This window comes from Fukomys damarensis, unplaced genomic scaffold (genome assembly GCF_012274545.1).
Source record: "Fukomys damarensis isolate Sample0158 unplaced genomic scaffold, DMR_v1.0_HiC HiC_scaffold_14, whole genome shotgun sequence".
Lineage (NCBI taxonomy): Eukaryota > Metazoa > Chordata > Mammalia > Rodentia > Bathyergidae > Fukomys > Fukomys damarensis.
In genome coordinates, this window is record NW_022900926.1 from 52,344,608 (window position 1) to 52,361,635 (window position 17,028).

The 17,028-nt window shown below is 39.4% G+C and overlaps 1 protein-coding gene across 1 annotated transcript in view; it reads left to right on the top strand.

The window, feature by feature from the left end:
- Positions 1–10,696: 10,696 nt before the first annotated feature.
- Positions 10,697–17,028, top strand: part of Znf292 (zinc finger protein 292) — an 84,620-nt gene continuing 78,288 nt past the window's right edge. The window contains exons 1-2 of the mRNA XM_010633279.2: positions 10,697–10,997; positions 11,097–11,293. Of these exons, the coding sequence (XP_010631581.1) occupies positions 10,709–10,997; positions 11,097–11,293 (486 nt within the window). The 5' untranslated portion in view covers positions 10,697–10,708. The remainder of the gene's footprint in view (positions 10,998–11,096; positions 11,294–17,028) is intronic.

The following is a 17,028-nucleotide window of genomic DNA, read 5'->3' on the forward strand; positions in this document are numbered from 1 at the left end:
TGTTCTCCAGGTCTGTGAGAAACTTACAGGACACCATCCCAGAACCTCAGCTGAAAACTGGCTGCATCAAAGGCTCCTGTTGTTGAGGATATCTGCTGTAAGAAGACAACACACCAGATCGTATTTCATTCAATAACCTCCTTCCTTTTCAGGGCTTTCACAAATAAGCAAAAGGAAAGGAGACAGGAGACACGAAGAATGCTTCACCTTGAGTCATGGATAGGGCAATGGACAGTGTTGCTCATCACCACTGGTACCTAGTTGTACTTATCAGTTGAAGGGTGCTGCCTGCTAATCTAATAGGTGCATCACAGTTTGTATGCTTAACTTCAACAGAATCTTTCATAAAGTCAGCTGCCATTCCACCTCTGTGCTCACACTTCATATTTTTATGAAATTTATATAACTTGTAAGAAGCTAGCTGCTATGGTTAATCTAAGAATTTATTTTACTCTGGTTCATCAGTTCAGTTGTCGTGGTCATACTTGGAATTTGGGATATACCTACGTGACTGCCTTGATTAAAGTGTGCTTTACCGGAGAAGCACCAGTACCACACTAAAAGATGATCCCAAAGGCTGCAATAGCAATTTCTTTACTTTTTCAGGTGCTTTATTGGTGGAGGGCTCTGAAGAGCTAAAACTGTGCATGCAACACTCATAAGAGTTAGAAGAGATTTTTAATAATCAAGATTTTCCTGAAGCTTTGTTAAAAAATTATGCCTTATTTCTGGTAACCTTTTCCCTTTTTTTGTATTGTAACTCTGCTAATGAAATTACCTTCAGGAAATCACTGCTACAATATTTTAAAATGAACTTTGTTGCTGGAAAAATAAAATCAGAGTAGGGGGAAGGAGGAAAAAGAAGATAATTAAAATGTGTTACGTGCATGTGCCAGCCCCCTACAGTGAATGTAGTCATTATGTAGTGCAAACATGTAGTAATAAAAGTCAAAAATAATCTATGTTTATCAAGTTTATTCTTAGAAGGAGGATAATTCTTTACTAAATAAAATTTTAATGAAAAAAAAGAACGACAGCTCTAGCTGAAAATCCTTAATAGAAAAGGAAGAGTCAGAAGGTAAAGAGAAAAAAATAAAGCTTTCTCTAACAGAGATTTATGATGAGAGCCATTGGAAAATTACATTTGGAATGAGGAAGAGAATCAATACAAAGATTTTATTGGTAAATCTGAACACAGATAGCACATAACGGAAATGGAAAGGAAAGAGTCAAAGCTGAATTCAATGTTTGGGACCAAAAACTTGGAAAGATGATAATTCCCTGAACAGAAACAAAAAAGTTAGGATAAATCTTAGCTAGGGTCCTATGGTCTAGATCTAGAGTGTTCCCAAAGAACTCATAGGTTCAGATCAAGCTGGTTGGATCATGGGGGCATTATGCTCACCTATGGATGAATCCACTGATGAATCCAGAGTTAATTGTGCTATAGAAGGTGAAACCTGGTTAGAAGAGGCAGGTGTGACCTGGAAGAATATATCACTCTCCAACTCCTTCCTTCTCTCTCTACTCCTGACACCATGACATGAGCAGCTTTCCCTCTGCCTGGGTCCTTTAATCATTCCCTGTCTGCCTTGGAGCTAGCTCAGTTTGGACCAAAACATCTAAAAACCATGAGTCAAAATAAACCTCTCTTCCTTTAAATTGTGAGAGTTGTGTATTTTATCCCATTGACAGGAAAGTCACTAAGACATGGAATCGAAGGAAAAGTGGGTGGAGATCTTGCTAAATTCAAATGGAATTGAGATGTAGGCAAACATCAGGAGAGAGTGTCCACCAAGCAAGTATGCACACAGTTATGTGAAGTTGTGGCTTAGGAAATTTTCAGACTGGAGATATCAATTTGGAAAGCATGCTCACAAAAATAAAAATCAAGACGATGAAAGTGGATGAGATTGACAAAAGATGGTGTAATGAGAAGGTCGATGGCAGAAACTTAGAAAACATTTAACAGCCAAAAGGAGCTTCTAGTAAGACTTGATATAATAGAAATGTCTTATATTACTAGAACCAAAAACAAAGAAACAATGTTAGCCTCTCACTATCTTAAGCAACTATAACAGAAGTTGAAGTTTTAAGGCTCGTAGAAGAGATGACCCCCCAAATAGAAACTTAAATTTCCATAGAATAGTGGTAAAGATGACACAAGTAAATCATTATCCAAAATACTGTAATTGTATAGAAAAATGGCTTTATAAGATCAAAGGTAGAAGTGATAAGCTTGGGCTTTAATTCATGAAAGTCTTCACTGTAGATTTTATGGGTGCTCTACATTACAGATTGCAAAGCATACATAATAACCTGCAATCATCTGTACTAGACTAAGATGCTTTTTTCTCTACTATGCTCCAGAGAGAGAGCATTTAGAGTAACTGTGAGAGTTATAATGCAAAATAAAAACAAACAAACAAAAATTTTACAGGAAATTAATGTTGGTGAATTACCCTTTTAAAATGTAATCTTTTGCAGACAGAAACAGAAATAGGGACACATGAAAGAAAAAGGAAAAGAGGAAGGAAGAAAGGAAGACAAGGAAGGAAGGAAGGGAAGGAGGGAGAAGGAAAGAGGGAGGGAACTGACATGTTGAATATGCTAATTAGCTTGATTATGGCAATTATTTCTCAGTGTATACATACATCAAAACATCATTGTACACCTTTACTGCAGGCAATTTTTGTTATTATATGTCAACAAAGCTGGAAATAATAACATGAAAAAGAATAGTCTTTGCTCCCCTTGTAAATATCTCTAGTTTAAAAGATGCCCAATTCTCCAAAAGACTGCATTTGTCATAAAACTAGTTTCCATAGCCATAGCCTTAATAACTTCAAATAAATATATACAGAGCAACTTTTAATAATTTTGTAAGGAGCAACACATACCGATCCTTTGGAAGTTAAGTTTTACTTTAATCTTGGAAATTGATTAGAACTACATTTGGTTTATTTTGAAGTCCTAGTTTTATGCATTTGACAGGGAAAGGAAACATAAATTTCTCACAGTTTCTTCTTTTAGTTTTACACCCGTGTTGCATTGTGCCAATCAGAGCTCAGCAAGAGATGATTCTTGCTTTCTAACTGCTGCAGACAGCTGAGTCTGAATGTTCATGAGTGTTGTTACCTTCTGTATGTGCCACAGGAAGGATCACTGGGGATGGAAATTCTACAGTAGAAATGACAACATGATGTAGCCATCCTGAGCTGCACATCATGGCATACACACACTAAAAAAAAAAAAAAAATACAGGCCTCCTAAGGTAAAGAAAGTTGTCTCCTTGCATACCTACATATTTACAGTGTAAGTAATTTTTAATAAGAATCTAGACAAGTTTCCTTGTGTTACTAATTCAAAAAGGGAAAGAAAGCCATTCTATTGGCAGAAATTTTAAAGAAAGAAACATAAGCCAAGTGTTGTGTTGTGTTTTGTTTTGTTTTGGCTGTGGAACCCAGGGCCTTCATATTGAGCCATATCCCCAGATTTTACTATATTCTTTATTTTGAGGCAAGGTCTCACTAAGTCATTAAATTGCCCAGGTTAGGCTTGCCCTTAAAATCCTTCTGCCTCAGTTTCCCAGAATGTTAGGATTATAGTCACATGCCACCACGCCCAGCTTAGTCCTGTATTTATACACATCTATTGGTTTAAGAGGATAAGTTGTCCCCTTTGTGGCACATTTTAACATCTAAGTAAATAAATAATTTCAAGTACAGATTATTAATGGAATTTCATATTAGTAATATATAGGGTTAATAATTGTTTACTATGTTAATAATATTAACATTGTTGTACCCAGATCGCGATATCCCCAAAGACCACCAAGGAGTCGAGTCCGATGTAATTACATGAGGAGTTTATTGCAGGCTCGAGCCCGACAAACTCGAGCCTGAACCTCCAGTGACACCTCACAGCGGATTCCAACTGAAGGCCCCAACTCACTTTCAAAGCATGCTTATATAGGGCTGAGGATTGATGCTATTTTTAAGTTTTCATTACTAATGGTTATTACTGGGATGCTTACGGGAATAGGAGGATGGAAACAGGAAATACCTACTACCCACGAGGAGATCAGTGGGAGGCACTATGTTCTTTGTTTTCAAAGAACACCCTATATGATTGCACAATTAGGCAAACTTTCTATACTCAGCAAAACATGTAATATCTCTAACTAAGCAACTACTGGGGAGGAGATAAGTTCACTCCTGGGTCAGAAAAAGAGGAACAGAAAAACAGGGAGGAGGTTGTTATAGCCCTTTGCCCAGAAAATTTGGTCTTGCTATTCTGAGCAAAGGGCAAAGAGGGAGACCACCTCGATCAGAAAGATCGGTTCCTACAACATTATTTTAATTGATTATATTATTCAAATATTATATTGCATAGTATTATACACTGATAAATCCAGGATTATGATAGCTGATTCAGAAGGATAGTGAATTCAAGTCTAGTCTGAGCAATTTAGGGACTTAGTCCCAAAATTAAGAAAAATTTTAAAAAGACTGGAGATAAAGCTCTGTGGTGACCCTGGGTTCAATTCCTACTCCCAAAATAATAATAATAGTAAGTAGTAGCTTTGAACAGTCAAAAGATGCTTAATTTGACCCAAAATTTAAGAAATGCTCATCAAAATGAGATTATTTTGAAACTATGAAAATATTTTAAAAGTTTGACAGATCAGTCTTGCCTCTTAGTCTCCCAAGTAGCATGTACCACAATTCATGTTATCATTTTGAAGTGGTTTGAAGCATTTTTTTAAATTAAATTGATAAAAGGGTCTCATGATAGAGGGAAGAAAGAAAGCAGAATTAGACAATAGAGGCCTGGAACACTATGACTTGAAAAACCCTGGAATAATGGTTTCAAATGCAGGCTTTCCAGGGGCCAGCCTCAGTCTGCTAAATCAGACTTTCTAGAGCTGTGGCCTGAGAATCTGCATGGAAGGCAAATTGTTTAAGTACTCCTTATACAGGATAAATTTGAAAAAGCTCTGCTCTAAGATTATTCCCACTCTGTAGAATAAATGCTACCTGGAGTCAAAAATTATATTCTCTCTTTACATCTCTAGAATGGTACTAAGGGCTCTTAATAAACAGTACACTAGATGTTAGTAGTAAACGCCTGATGAAGAAATTAAGAAAACAATCAATCATAGTATGAAAACAATTGGATTGGAATTTAGAACCTCCTGTGGAAATGATTTTAAATATCAATATTTTGACAAAATATAACAACAATGACAAAATTAAATTAAACCTGAAGCACAGATTAAGTTTGAGAGATAGCTGGAGCCCATGCATTTGCATTTCATCCATTATAGTATAAAAGAGCATATATCTCAACTTCTTTTGATTATACTTATGTTATATTCCCTCCTCCCTCCTCCCGAGTCCCTGATTGCTGGGATCAAACCCAGAAACACATGTTAGGCAAGAACTTTAACACCAACTTACATCTCCATATTTTTTTATTCTAGATAATTTTATTGATAAAATATAGGTCTCCTAAAATATTTTAAAGGCATTTATAAATGAGATCCTGAAGTTCAGAAGGGATCTGTTCTCTCTATATATGCATACTGAATTTAGCTTAATTTAATGGACATGTATTGACTAGTTATTACATTGCAGTATGCCAAAGAGTATTAGAAAAGGGAGAGTGCATTTAAGGTACATTCTCTACCCTCAGAGAGCTTATAAGGGTCATCTATACAGTGACTATACTAAAAACCAAAATGACCAATGTGAAGCAGAAATACAGTAAATAGTAGGTCAAAGTTAGGGGATTTGGGAGAGTGTTTATTTGAATGGGAAGGAACCTACCAGGAAGAAAACAAGTAAGTCAGATCTGCTTTGGCTACAAATATTGCACCCAGATTTTTACTTCACTTGCACGAAACAGAAGTTTTCTCAAAGTAGCTCTGGTTACAGAGAACTCAAAAAGAGGAGAATTTAGGGAGAGGAATAATGAGTAAAGGAACATTTTTGTAAAGGTGTAATAGAAGGTGCTTGCTGGGGTTGGTCTTTGCTCAAAATACAAATAGAATATTAAGTGCTCAAATTTGCATTACTTATTATTGCTGTTATGTAGAAGAATTTGTCTAAGAATTATGGAAATAAGCAAAATATTTCCAAGTCCATCACGCATCAACAGTCCTATCTTTTTAAAATTCAAATGCCACAAAGATGAAATGCTCTGATTATTTTACTATCACCAGGTTTCTGACAAATGAGATACAATGATTAAATTGTAGAAAGACAGGAAAGGTACTTTATATCTTTCTGCTTCTTCGGAGAAGTGCTATGAATCAGCTCAAGGATTAGCAACAGAAACTGTACTGCATTTATGCTTCCAAAAGCTTTATTTTGTGATTATTTTCATGTTAATTAGTTAGAAGTTTGTATAATTGAGTTCTCCCACCCCCATTACCATTGAAGATTGAACCCAGGGGACACTCTATCATTGAGAAAAATCCCCAGCCCTTTGTGATTTTTAAATTTTGAGACAGGCTTTCCATAAGAAGCTCAGGCTGGCCTTGAATTTGCTATCCTCCTGCATCAGCCTTCTGAGTAGCTGGGTTTATAGTCTTGGTTCACCATGATGGCAAAGATATTGTCTTTAAAATGTAATTATTCATGTTCATTTTGCATTTGACTTTTCCTCATAAAGGGAAAAATCCAAATAGACAATATAAATACCTGTCCTCAATGATGTTCGTATATGCCTTTTTTGTTGCTGTTGTTTTTAACTCAAGGACTAAAATTAACCCTCTCGAATATGATCTTGTGCTTTTGGATTCATTTCATTGTGTGATCCAGCACCTGCCTTTTGTTTTCAGCATTTTATTTGATTCCTTTGCTTTTTCTCTCAAGGAAAATGTCTTGGTTGGAAAAGTGTGGTTTGTTTTGAACAGATGTCTGTAGCGCTGCGGTCTGTACTCCCTTCGCGTCCCACCGCACCGCACGGATTCCCAGACTGTAGAGGTACTTTCTATTGGATCGAATTCCAGACAGACTGCGGCCCTCAGTCTAAGATCCAAAGGCTGCGGGTCTGAGGCCCAGCCTCCTAGCCCTTTGGAAAGCAGCAACTGAGTGTACCCAAGAGCAGGCAGCAGTGTCGCGTCGCGGCCTCAGCCGCACAGCCTCGAGCATCCATTCCTGATCGGTTTATCGGTGGCCTCAAGCTCGACCATGTCCTGGAGAGGCTTCAAAATTTCTCGATCTGGAGGTCCCGGGAAGGCTGTGCTCCTGGACCCGGAGGCGAAACTACGCTGTGGGCTTGTTTCGCAACGCTGGCTGGAAAAGCTGGGGCAGCAAAAGTCAGGGTGCAACCCCTCGGCTCTGACACCTGAACGCGAGCAACCGGGCGGCTCTAGGGCGACCGTGTGACCGGCCGCGGCCCGGCCGGGGGAGCCGAGCCTGCCCTCGGCAAGGTGGGAGGCAAACAAGGCCAGCGGAGCAGAGCTGGGAGAGCTGGTGCCCGCTCGGTCTCAGGCTTCTGGGCGCCCCCGGGGCTGGGTGAGGGCCTCGGAAGGGACGGGCTCGCTCCTCCTCCCCGCGCGAGGGGAGGGCGAACGTCGGACTGCCGGGATTCTCGGGGCTGGGGTGGGAAGGACCGGCCAAGCCTCAGCTGGGAGCAATCCTCCCTCTCCAAACGCCGCGATGGCCAAGTCCCTGGCGTGGCCGCCTGGCTCTGCGGCGCCTCTTTGCTGTAGGCAGAAAGCAGCTCCCTCTCTGTCTTCAAACCTTCTTATCTCAAGAATTGTAAAGAAAGAGTCCACCAGCGTGTGTGGCCCGGGGAAATCAGGGGTGCAGCCAGAGAAAACCGGTAAAGCAGGCGCGAGGGGCCCGGAAGCTGGCGCTTCTGTCTCCTCTTCCCCAGCTTTATTGATCTCAGGGTGGGGGTAGCGGTCTATATCTGGCTCCCAGATATACAGTACTGTGAAATCCTGTCTCTTGAGAGTGAAGGCCCCAAGCCTACAGCAGTGGCGCTGTGTTCAAAATGGGCGGGTACTCGCTGCGCGGAAACCAACTTCCCCGGAGAAGAGGCCCCGGAGCTTATTCTTGTTTTATGGATAGAGCCTCTGATTTCTCCCAGTAACTTCTTAGTAAGCAATCGTGTTTGTGGGGTGGGGGGGATGTGTGTGTTCCATATAAACTGTTTGGTTAAAAAAAAAGCAATTAGGCATTGTCACGTGTACTTGTTGATACACTATTTTTATGGAAAACAATGAGATTTCTGGATCCCCAAGTTGGGCCTATCAAGGGATATTCTTTCCAATCTTTCTCATTCAATTATAAAATAAAACTCGGACTTGAAGAGATCTGTTGGACATCTAGTCCAACTAAATAACACAGTGGACTACTTTGATGTTCTAAGTTGAATCTATGTGCATTTTCATTAAAAGCACTTGTATGTGTTGCCATTGCAGGTCATTTTCTCACAGAACTGTTTCCTCAAGGCAGGGTAGTTTTTATAAATCTCTAATCTTCCTAAACCAAATACTTTCTGAGAATATTAAGTATTCAACATGTGAATATAAATGAAATCACTCTTAGTTGTTACATTTCCTGGGGGCTCTAAACCTTCCTACCACAAGCAAAGGAAAAGGATTGGAGGAACAGGGAGGCAGGCTTCAAAGGCCAGATAAAAGTGAAGGACAAGGTAGTTCCTGGTGACATCAGTGAAAGTGCTCAGAAGCAATTTGCAAATCAAGTCTCCTTTGTGATAGACTTTACCTTTGGGCAGGAGGTAAAAATGACCTACAGCCTCGGCAAATTTTATTTATTTATTTATTGAGATGCAGGGATCCAGCCCAGGGGCTCACATACACACATACTCCACCACTAAGCTGCATACACAGGCCTCACATCCACCCAACCTGGCAATTCTTTCAAACATCAGTCCTGGTGTTTGTCTCTCTTTGGATATGTTCCTCTCTAGGTCTCCTTGCTTTTGCTATAGGTTAGTGTTTTGGTACCAGGGATGGAACAGAGGACCTCGAGCTTGCTAGGCTAGGCTGCTGAGCTCAATTCCAAGCCAATCTATAAATTAGTTTTAATGTAAGCCATTACACTTAATGTTTAAAAATTAGCTTTGTTGCAGGGCTCAGTTGCCCACCCCAGTGGTCCTGATACTCTGGAAGCTGAGGATTGCTGTGAGTTCCAGGCCAGCCTGGACTACATAAGTGGGATTCCCGTGTCAAATAACGACACCAAACCAAATCAAACCAAACAACAAAAACCAAAAAAACAAATAAAAAAACAGCTTTGTTAACCTTCAACACCTTATATGACCTTGGAATTACTGGTGTATTTAGCTAATCTCATATTTTTCACTGTAATTTTAAGATAACATAAACCGCAAAACTTTTTTTAAAAAACCCAAACTACTTGAGAAAGTGAGCTGCAAATATTTAAAAAGCACGCAGCTCAGCGATAGTGCCTCAGAGCAAGACCTTGGCGCTGGGGGGGGGGAGGGGAGGGGGGGGCTGTTTGCTTTGTTACTTTTCCAGCTCTTTGTGAAAATATTGTATCCTTTCTTTTCAGCCTTTGAATGTACTCTCCAGTCTCTTCTGTAAGTAAACATTTGAATATTCTACCGTGTTAATATGTAAAACTAACTGATACTGTTTTTAAGGGGTTAATCAGTTGCACACCTTGCATAAGGTTGCATTTAAAAGCGGACCACCACTGATACATTACAAAACATTGTAAATGACATACAGAACATCTTCCATTAACAGGTGAATGTTTTCTTTTCTTTCTTTCTTTCTTTCTTTTTTTTTTTTTTTGGTACAGGGGATTGAACTCCGGACCTTACACTTGCGAAGCAGGCAGCGGAACCATGTTTTGAAGAGTATACTTAACGGACAGGAATTCTTTCTTAGATGATAGTGCTAGAAAAATATACCTCAATCAGAACACAATAGTGAAAAGACAACATACTTCGTTTATATCTGTTTCTTAATTTCTGTATACCAATTTTAAGAAAAACAAGCCTCTTGTCTAATGCAGTACTTTAATATTAACAAAATTAGTTTTTAAGAACTCCAGGATTAAGCACTTACATTTCTGTACTACCTCATCTATTCTTTTGATGTCAAGTATTCATTCATACCAGTTTATAAGTAAATATGATTCAGAATGCCATCTCCATTTATACCACTAAGTGGAAAAATGCTGCTATTTATGATTCTTGACAACCTTGTTCTTTTATTTTAGCATCAATTTCCTCTCCTTTGTTACAATTTTTAATGGAGCCCTTACTGTTTTTTCCTTGACCTACTTTCTTTTGAACAGCTTTCATATATAGTATAGGCTGCTTTGGATGAAACAGATTAGTTGGTTATCACTCTAGAAATGTTTTTGTGGTTTAAAAATCGGCTGGTAAAACGTTCATAATATCATAGCATGTTTGAATTCTTTTTAAAATTATGCTTTACATGAGTTTGTTCCGTTCCTCAGACTAAGGATTAAACCTCATTTGCTCTGACCCAATTGCTATTTTTCTTTGTTGCCTCCACCCCCGTAGAGAATGTGTTTCCAAGGGAGAGGCGTTCTTGGTACTGAAGAGAGGAGAGTCAAGTAAGACGAGATCTGGTGCCTCACTTACTGGATTCCTCCTCTCCAGCCGGGTGAGAGAAGTCAGAGACAATTTTGACAGTTCAGACGGGCCTCAGTTCTCACACTTGTAGTCCATGGGTGGGTTTTTACCTCTTCCCTTGCCTCTGGCCTGCCTACTGGCCAGCCGTCAATGCAAGAATTGCTCCAGGACACCGAGAGCTCTCTCCCCGTGCCGCCCTCGTGGGAGTTTGGGGCTTGTGACCATAGAAGACTCCGGGGACTGGGAGAAACCTCGCCTGAACCGAGTCGCCAGTGAGGGCAGCCCCTCCCCAGGCTTTTCCCCGTCGCAGCGCCCACGTGACCGAGAGAAGGCCTACTCTGGCCCGCCCCTTTCGGCCGCCGCGGACCACTTCCCGCTCCGGGGTAAGTGAACCGCGGTTTTCCGCGCCGCCTCAGCCCCGCCCTTCTCCTTTCTGGCACGTGACCCCGCCGAACGTGGCATTGTGTTATCACGTGACCCAGGTGCGTACGCGACGGAGCGGGGTGTGAAGATGGCGGACGAGGAGGCCGAGCAGGAGAGGTTGAATCGCGGCGGAGGCGGTTGCGTCGCGGAGCTGCAGCGCCTGGGCGAGCGGCTCCAGGAGCTGGAGCGACAGCTGCGCGAGAGCCAGGTGTCGGCCGTGGAAGCGGCCACCGAGTACTGTCAGCAGCTGTGCCAGGTGAGGGCGCTCAGCGGTCCCCTCCCCCTTTCCTCAGCTCCGGGGGGACTAGGACGAGTGAGCGCCTGGCTGCTGAGCGGCGGTGGTCGCTGCCTTGGCATCGTCTGCGCCGCCGCCCGGACGGGAGCGGGGAGTATGAGGAAGGCGCCTTTGTGTGTGCGTCGCTGTAGTGGTGGTGGTTGTCTGCAGCTCCCGCTGGGGGAAGGGAGTTGTGGTCTGGGCGGAAAATTCCCCCTCTTCTTCCCCTCCCCGAAGTCGGGACTGCATGGTCCCCTGCGGCCGAGGTGTACACAGCTAGGATAGGAGAGGGTGCGAGGTGAATGGAGGCCAGGTTCTCTTCAGGTTCGTATTGTGCACAACGGATTGCCTTGCTCTGCTCCTGTGCTTCCCACTCCGACGGGCCTCCGCCCCCACTGGTTTGAGTCCTTTGCTTTTGCTTGCTTTCATCTGTCCCGCCCCCGGCCCCGTCCTCGCTGTCTCTGGGCCTTTGTTGTTCGAGTTTCGCCTAGCGACTGAAGGGGTCTTTGTTGATGTACAGTGGGCCAGTCGCTGCCGACCTCTTCTAGCTGGGCGAGGCGTTCGAGAAGGGGTGGAGGCAAACCTTGTCTGCTTCTTCCTTTGCTTGTTTGGTGCACTGCTTCCATCATAAAGGTTGCTCTCCTTGGTGGAGAAAGGCTGTCTGTACATCAGTCCCACGGTCTGTTGTGTGAACGACTTTTCTAGAGTCTGTTTCTTATTTGCATTCTTCCGAAGTGCAATTTCTTGCCTTTTCACCTCCACCTCACCCCGCATTTCTTGGAGTCTTCCCTATTTGGCCTCTTGGTGAAGAGAGAGGACAGAGGTTCCTGTAGATCTGTGCTTTTGTCATCTGAAGACTTTTCTTTCCTTTTCTTGCCCAAGGACACTGTTTACCAGTAACTACGTTCTAACCAGGTTTGGTTAAAATGTTGTTTTGCCCATGACAAAAATCAGAGTTTGTGTCTGCATTTGGACTAGATTGCCAGTTAAATTTGAATTTCCAGGGTGAGACTTCTGGCTCTAGTGAAGATTTCAGATTGAAAAGGAAAAAGGCACTATATAGGTCACATTTAAAGTTAACATCTGAGTGTACCATTTCGGAGGATTTGGTTTGGAAATACCGAACTTAATGTCCAACAATGGTGAATCATTTCAGAGTAGATTACAATTTTCACTTATGTTTAGCCTTCATATTCTGAAATATTTTCTTAAGATTGGAGAGTAGGGTACTTACTTGATCCCATTCAAAAAGGATTCCATTGCTGTGTGCACTTGATTGTCACAAATTATTTGATAGTGGTTCATTATTTTAAGTGGTGACTTGACTAGAGTATATGCAGTCAGAAAGTTACCTGCTTAAGGTAACAGGTCTTTAAAACTAGAGATGCTTTCCTTCCTTTGAATTGTAGCCTTAAAGAATTGTTGAAATTTGTCAGTTTCTCTATGCTGGAATACCTACTTTTCTTAATTGGTTTTTAGATAAGAAGATTATTTGAAATATTTTTAAAATTCAGTCAAATAGTTATAATGGGAAATCTTCGATGTAGAACTAGTGTATTAAGATTAGACTAGATAAGCAGGATTAATAATTGCGGTAAAATGAGTTCTCAATAAGCTGGACTTTTTTGGAAAGTGTGTGACATAATCATTGTAAGTGAATTAAATGGCATTTTAAAAAATGTAATTTTATGTATTTTATTACGTGATCAGTCTTACCACATATATATTGTTTTTATTGACTTGCTTACAAAAATATCAAACAGTAATAAATGCTGAATGGATTTCAAAAAGTGTAAAATATTTCATGCACTTTAATCCCAAAATAATTTGAATTCATTTAAGAGTGATTGCTATTTTATTAGGGTGTGTTTGATGTTTGAGTCTCTCTAGAAAATATTATATATCTTTAAAAAGGATCACATTCTAGTGATCTTGTCAAGTAGTTGATAACTTGAAAAATTTCTTTATAATTGTACCTTAACTGTTACTTTGCATTTTGATATGAAGCTAAGCAAAGCAATGGCTAACAATTGCAAAATTTATTTGGATAACCTAACTGTAGTGTTGGAAATACTAAGAGGTAGAAATTATGCCTTGATTTTCAATCTTGAGATTGTTTAACTTTCTCTACATTTTCTCTTTAAAACCGGAATATTTGCATACTTCAAGAAGGCGAAAACAAATACACTTGTTGCAATGAATGGCTTTCGGAGTCAGTAGTCTATCAGTGTTGCAGTTCTCCCTGTTGCATTTGTTTGTTTGTTTGTTTGTTTTTGGTACTGGTGATTGAACTCAGGACCTTGTGATTGGGAGGCAGGCGGAGACACCACTGAGCAAAATTCCTGACCCCCTGTTGCATTTTTTAAATTAGTTTTTTTCTTTAGTTTCAAAAATTGACACAAAATAATCACATACTTGTGGGATACAATGTGCTACTACATCAGATTGTATACAGTATCAAGCAATGTTAAAGTTAAGGTAAATAGTGTATCCATCACATCAAAAGAAGAATTACCATTTCTCTGTGGTGAGACCATTTGAAATCCCTTCTTCTAGCTCTTTGACATAGTTATTAACAGTGACATCTACTGTGTGCTCAAACATCTTATTCCTTCTAATTGTAACTGTGTACCATTGACTAACATCCTTTCATCTCATTTCTCCCTCTAATCCACGTCTCTGCTAACCAAAGTTTCTTAAGTATGAGTGGATCATGTAGTATCTGTCTTTGCACCTGGCTTACTTCACTGTACATAATTTCTTCCAGTTTTGGCTATGTTGTTGCAAATGACAGAATTTCATCCTTTTTATGGCCAGACAGTATTCTGTAGTTTATGTATACCCTGATTGATAGATACTTAGATTGATGCAAATCGTGCTGCACTAAATCCAAAATGCAGATATGGCTTCATAGTAATTGGGTATAGACTCAGTAGTGGAATTGCTGGATCATATGGTAGTCCTATTTTTTGTCTTTTTGATAACACCCATTAATTGAGATGAGGTGATATCTTTGTGTGTTTCTTTCCTTTTTGGTATTAAGGGTTGAACCAGGATCTTGTGAGTGTTAAGCACAGGCCCTAGCATTGAGCTGTTCCATCAGTTCCTTTTTTTTGGTGTGGTTTTGATTTGTGTTTTCTCGATAACTAGTAAAATTGAGCATTTTTCATATACCTATTGGCCATTTGTATGTCCTCTGAGAAAATTCATTAGTCTTTTGCCTATTTTTAATCAGTCATTTATACATTCTAGATGTTAAATCCTTGTCAGATACATAGTTACTAAATATTTTCTCCCATTCATTGGATTGTCATTTTACTGTGGACTTTGCTATGCAGGAGCTTTTAGTTTGATATAATCCTGTTTGTCTAATTTTGCAGTTTCTCTCATGCTTTTTAGAGTAATATCCAAAAAGTCTTTGCCCAGTTTAATGCTATTTACCATTTCCTTTATGTTTTCTTCTAATAGTTTCAAGTTTTATATTTGTCTTTAATTCATTTTGTGTTGTTCTGACTATAGTGAGAGATGGGTCCAATTTCATTTTTCTTAACATGATTGTCTAGTTTTTCTTGTGTGATTTATGAAAAAGACTGTATTTTCCCCAGTGTGTGTTCTTGACACCTTTCTGGAAAATCATTTGCCCACCAATGAGTGGATTAGGAATGAATTAGTTCACATTATGAATGTTTAACTCCACAAAGGATGGGTTGCAGAATACAATGAAACACATAAATTGAAGTTGCCTATGATCTTTGTAAATTTTTCTCTTTTTTAAGGATGTAAGGTAGTAACAGTTCTTGAGTTTGAGAAGTAGAATAGAAATGAAAGACATTAAATATTTTCCTTTTTTTCTGATTGGGTTGCTTCCTGGAAACAAGCCCCACTTTGCTTATTTAAATTAACATTTACATAATGCTTAAGTGGGCAGTGGAGAAGTGAAGAGTAACTATAGTAGGGGACTATGAGACTGTGTTTCTTGAGCCTTAAAAGTTATCTTTAATATGAGTAGTGTAGGTATCTTTTAATAATTTTATATAAGTTGACAGAATGGAAACAGAATATCTAGAAATAATTTCTTTGTTTCAAAGTCATTACTGTATTCACTGTATACCTATTATATATGGGCCAGACAACTATAATCAAAGTCCCTGGCTTCAAGGAGCTTACTGGAAGAAGATAAAAAATTAGAATAAAATGTGATTTGTATTTTTTATCTGTGAGATGAGTACAGTGTAATAGAAGGTTACATTTGGGAATTTAGAAATATTCCAACAGGAATTTTTAAAGGATTTAAAAATAATCATTTGTTAAAAAAAATTAAGCTATTGTAGTAGATGAAGAGTGATTTGTTAGGGTGTGATGTTTACTGACAGCATTACATACTGGGCCAGATGACTGGTTCATTGTGATTGTTACTGGTTATTTATCTTCAGGGTGGCCAACCTTGTTTGTCTTATCTGTTTTGTAGTCCTGGGGGATCAAAATCAGGGTATCAAACTTGCTAGGCAAGTGGTACCAATGAGCTACATACCTAGCCTGAAACCTGTGTTAAAGGGTTAAATTGTAATTGTGGAAGTGTTTGTGTGTGATAAAAATATGTATAACTTCTTATATATTTATAATTTCTTAGTTCTTCTTAACCAGGTATCTAGTTCCCTCTTTCAGCGCGTTTGGAAATATGTAGAATCAGTTTTTTGGTCATTGCAGTAACTGGGAATATAATACTCACATTCAGTGTCTGTAAACATTTAAGCATATATATAGAATTTATTGATCAGGAGAGTCTTGCTCATGGAAATTTGTCCTGCCTAATTAACTTCAGCGTCCTTTTGATAAAAACTATTGAACAAAAAGAAAAACTATATCAGAAAATGATTTTTTAGTTGTTATACTCTATCTTCAGATGCTTAATTGGATGAAATACAGTCAATTTGAAACAAATTCAGGTAAATAATTTAAACCACATTTCAGTATAATTAATACTGATCATGAGATGTCAAGGAATATTCTAGCAGAATTACGAGCAATTACTTAAATTAGTAAAATAATTTGTGGGCTGGAAGTGCAGCTTAGTGGTAGAGCTGCTGCTTAGCAGGTGCAAGGCCCTGGGTTCAATCCCCAGTACCTCAAAAAAACAGCAAAACAACTTAATTTTATCCTGTTAAAGAGAATATCAGATTTAGCAAAGAGAGCACCAAATTCAGTGTACTTTATTGTCCTGATTTTAGTGTAAAGACACAATTGAAATTCCATACTTTTAACAAAGTGTGTGCTGTATATGCAAGAACCTAGAATGTTTTGGGGAATATAAGATTCAGGAGATTCCAATGGGGTGAAAATAAAATAAGATTTCAATATCACTTCATGATGACAGTTGAGATTCAAAAGACAGTGTATTGTTAACAAGTTTTGCTTTATTTTTAATTCGCTACCTTTTTTGTCTTTTTATACTGGGGATTAACCTAGGGGAGTGATGGCAAGCCTATAGTGTGCATGCTGCAGCCAGCTGTTTATCATCATTGAAAGCTCTAAAAGATTTGCCGTCACTGACCCTAGGGCCTTCATACTGAGGTACATCTTCAATTTCTTTTCATTTATTTATTCTTTTTTAAAATTTTATTTATTTATTTAATTTTTTTGAGGCAAGGTCTCACTATGTAATCGAGACTGACTGACCTGGAACTCACTTTGTAGCCCGGGCTGGTCGTGAACTCACA